This window comes from Crocuta crocuta, unplaced genomic scaffold (genome assembly GCF_008692635.1).
Source record: "Crocuta crocuta isolate KB4526 unplaced genomic scaffold, BGI_CrCroc_1.0 scaffold224, whole genome shotgun sequence".
In the NCBI taxonomy this organism is placed as follows: Eukaryota; Metazoa; Chordata; class Mammalia; order Carnivora; family Hyaenidae; genus Crocuta; species Crocuta crocuta.
Window position 1 is genome coordinate 205,858 of NW_027529545.1, and position 2,417 is coordinate 208,274.

Below are 2,417 nucleotides of genomic sequence, written 5' to 3' on the forward strand. Positions count from 1 at the left end.
GAGAGAGCGAGAGAGAGCGAGCGTGAGCAGGGGAGGGTCAGAGAGAGAGGGAGACACAGAATCCGAAGCAGGCTCCAGGCTCTGAGCTGTCAGCACAGAGCCCGACGCGGGGCTCAAACTCACAAACTGTGAGATCGTGACCTGAGCCCAAGTCGGACGCTTAACCAGTTGAGCCACCCAGGTGCCCTGTGATTTTGTAATTTAATCCACAGCTTCCGAAGCATGTCCGTCCATCTCCATATGCACATGGATATTTTTAATGATACACAGAGTTGTAAAATAAGCTTCGGGTGCTTAGTAATAGCTTCTGCTTACGGGTACTTACCGTATTGTGAAGCTTAAGCTAAGGGCTTTCTGTGTAGTATTTCCTCAGTTACTTCTCCTAAAAATGTCATGAGGGAGCAGTGATTATTTACCAGCCCCCAGTGAGAATGAAGGGGCTTCCGAGAGGGCAGACGGCTGGACTCAGCGGACACAGCTAGTCCGCATCTGAGCTGGCCCCGGCACTCGGACGTGAGTCTCTGATGCTAACTGCTGCTCTCCACTGACATTTGAAAGAAACAAAGGGAATATTAGTGAAGTCGCCTTCTAAATGCTCACAAGTGGATAAAGACCCGCTCTGGCTCGTGGGAGCCTGGGGCAGGATTCTGTTCCCTCTGGAACAGACCAGCCGCTCAGCTTTGCAGCCAGGAACAGCGGGGCTCCGGCCCGGGTGTGCAGGCCGCTTGTCTCACAGCACAGGGTGTCTTTCGTTCCAGCCTGTCTGCCAGCACCCTGACCGTGTCTTCGGGGAGCAGTCGCGGGTCCCTGGCCTCCAGCCGGGGCTCGCTCGCCTCCAGCCGCGGTTCCTTGAGCTCCGTCAGCTTCACGGACATCTACGGGCTCCCGCAGTACGAGAAGCCCGACGCCGAGTGCGGCCAGCTTCTGCGCTTCGACCTCATTCCCTTCGACTCCCTGGGCCGAGACGCCCCCTTCTTCGAGCCCCCGGGCCCCTCGGGCTTCCACAGGCAGAGGCGCTCCCTGGACACACCGCAGTCCTTGGCGTCGCTGTCCTCCCGCTCCTCCCTGTCCTCTCTGTCGCCCCCGAGCTCGCCCTTGGACACGCCCTTCCTCCCGGCCTCGCGCGACTCGCCCCTGGCGCAGCTGGGGGACAGTCTCGAGGTGTCCGGCCTGGGCGCGCTCGACAGACTGCGGGCTCAGGCCTCGGCTTTGGGGGACGAAGACTCGCAGGGCACGGCGTCCCTCCAGCCGCACGGCTTCCCCGGGGACGGGGAAGGACCTCGCGAGCGAGGGACCCAAGCGGCTGCTGCTCCCACAGGTGCAAGTAAGTACTGATGAGCCCTGTGGGGAGGAGGAGGGTTTCCCGTTCGGGGAGGAGGGCGGGTGCGGTGGCCCGGAAGCCAGCGGCCGCTCCGATCCCATAGCACGCTCTGAATTCCCGACGGTCGGTGGGGCCAGGAGGCGCGCACCTGCTGTCTGCCTGCGTGCCCTCCTCGGGGCCTCGCGTCCGGGTCCCGGAGGCGTCATCGTAGTGGCAAAGGCGCCTTTCCCGGGTGTCTGGCTCGTTCTCAGAACGTGCTTGCCTGTCGGGAAGGACGGGAAGGACCTCCGCCTTCCTCAGAGGCTGCTCTGGGGGTCCCGGGGGGCACCGGGGCCTCAGTGAGCTCCCTGGGGCGTGTGTGGCCGAAGAGCACGGGGTCTGCTTGTAGCCCGGGGCAGATGCCTCCTCCCTTTGTCCCGGTGACTTCTCTCTTCATCCCCCGGCCTCACAGTTTCCCAAGATGTAATCTCTCAGACACGGGAATGAAAAGAATTGATGTAATTTCAAAAGACGTGCTGGGAAGCATCAGTCTTTTGCGCCGACTCAGTTTCTCTGGTGGTCAAATCGAGGAGCACGAACTAGCATCCATCTAGTCCGCGTTCATTCGGCTTCTGCGTGGCGCCAGGGCCTGACCACTTGGAGCCCATGTGGAACACTAGACTGCCATCCTGCAGAATTTTCCAGGTGACAGCTTATGCCCGAAGCAGGGCCCGGGCTCCAGCCCTCCTCGTCCTGACCGCTTGTGCCTTTTTGAGCCGACCCTCCCGTGAGAGTAACTTCTTTAGGTTTGAGAGAGGCTCAAGAACCAGGTCTCATCCTGGGGTTCCTGAACTTTTCCTTACACGGCGACAAGGTTTTAGACATTCCATTTCGGCCAACGCTAGGTGTTTGTATCGCTTACTGGAGCCCAGCCAGGGGAGTTTTTGAATCCTGGAAGGCACTCGTCAATGGCTGGAGACGTGGTTTTGGTTGTCACAGCCGAGGTGGTGGTAGGGAGATGCTGGTATCCGGGGCTAGAAGCCAGGGATACTGCTCTACATCCTCAAGTGCACAGCACAGCCCTCCCCACTCACCCCCCCCCCCCCGCGCAGGCTCC

General features: G+C 60.5%; 1 protein-coding gene across 1 annotated transcript in view; it reads left to right on the top strand.

Moving 5' to 3' along the window:
• The window catches only part of WWC3 (WWC family member 3), a 108,591-nt gene that overhangs the window by 85,394 nt on the left and 20,780 nt on the right, over positions 1 to 2,417 (top strand). Inside the window, exon 11 of the mRNA XM_077761392.1 lies at positions 759 to 1,324. Coding sequence (XP_077617518.1) covers positions 759 to 1,324 — 566 coding nt within the window. The remainder of the gene's footprint in view (positions 1 to 758; positions 1,325 to 2,417) is intronic.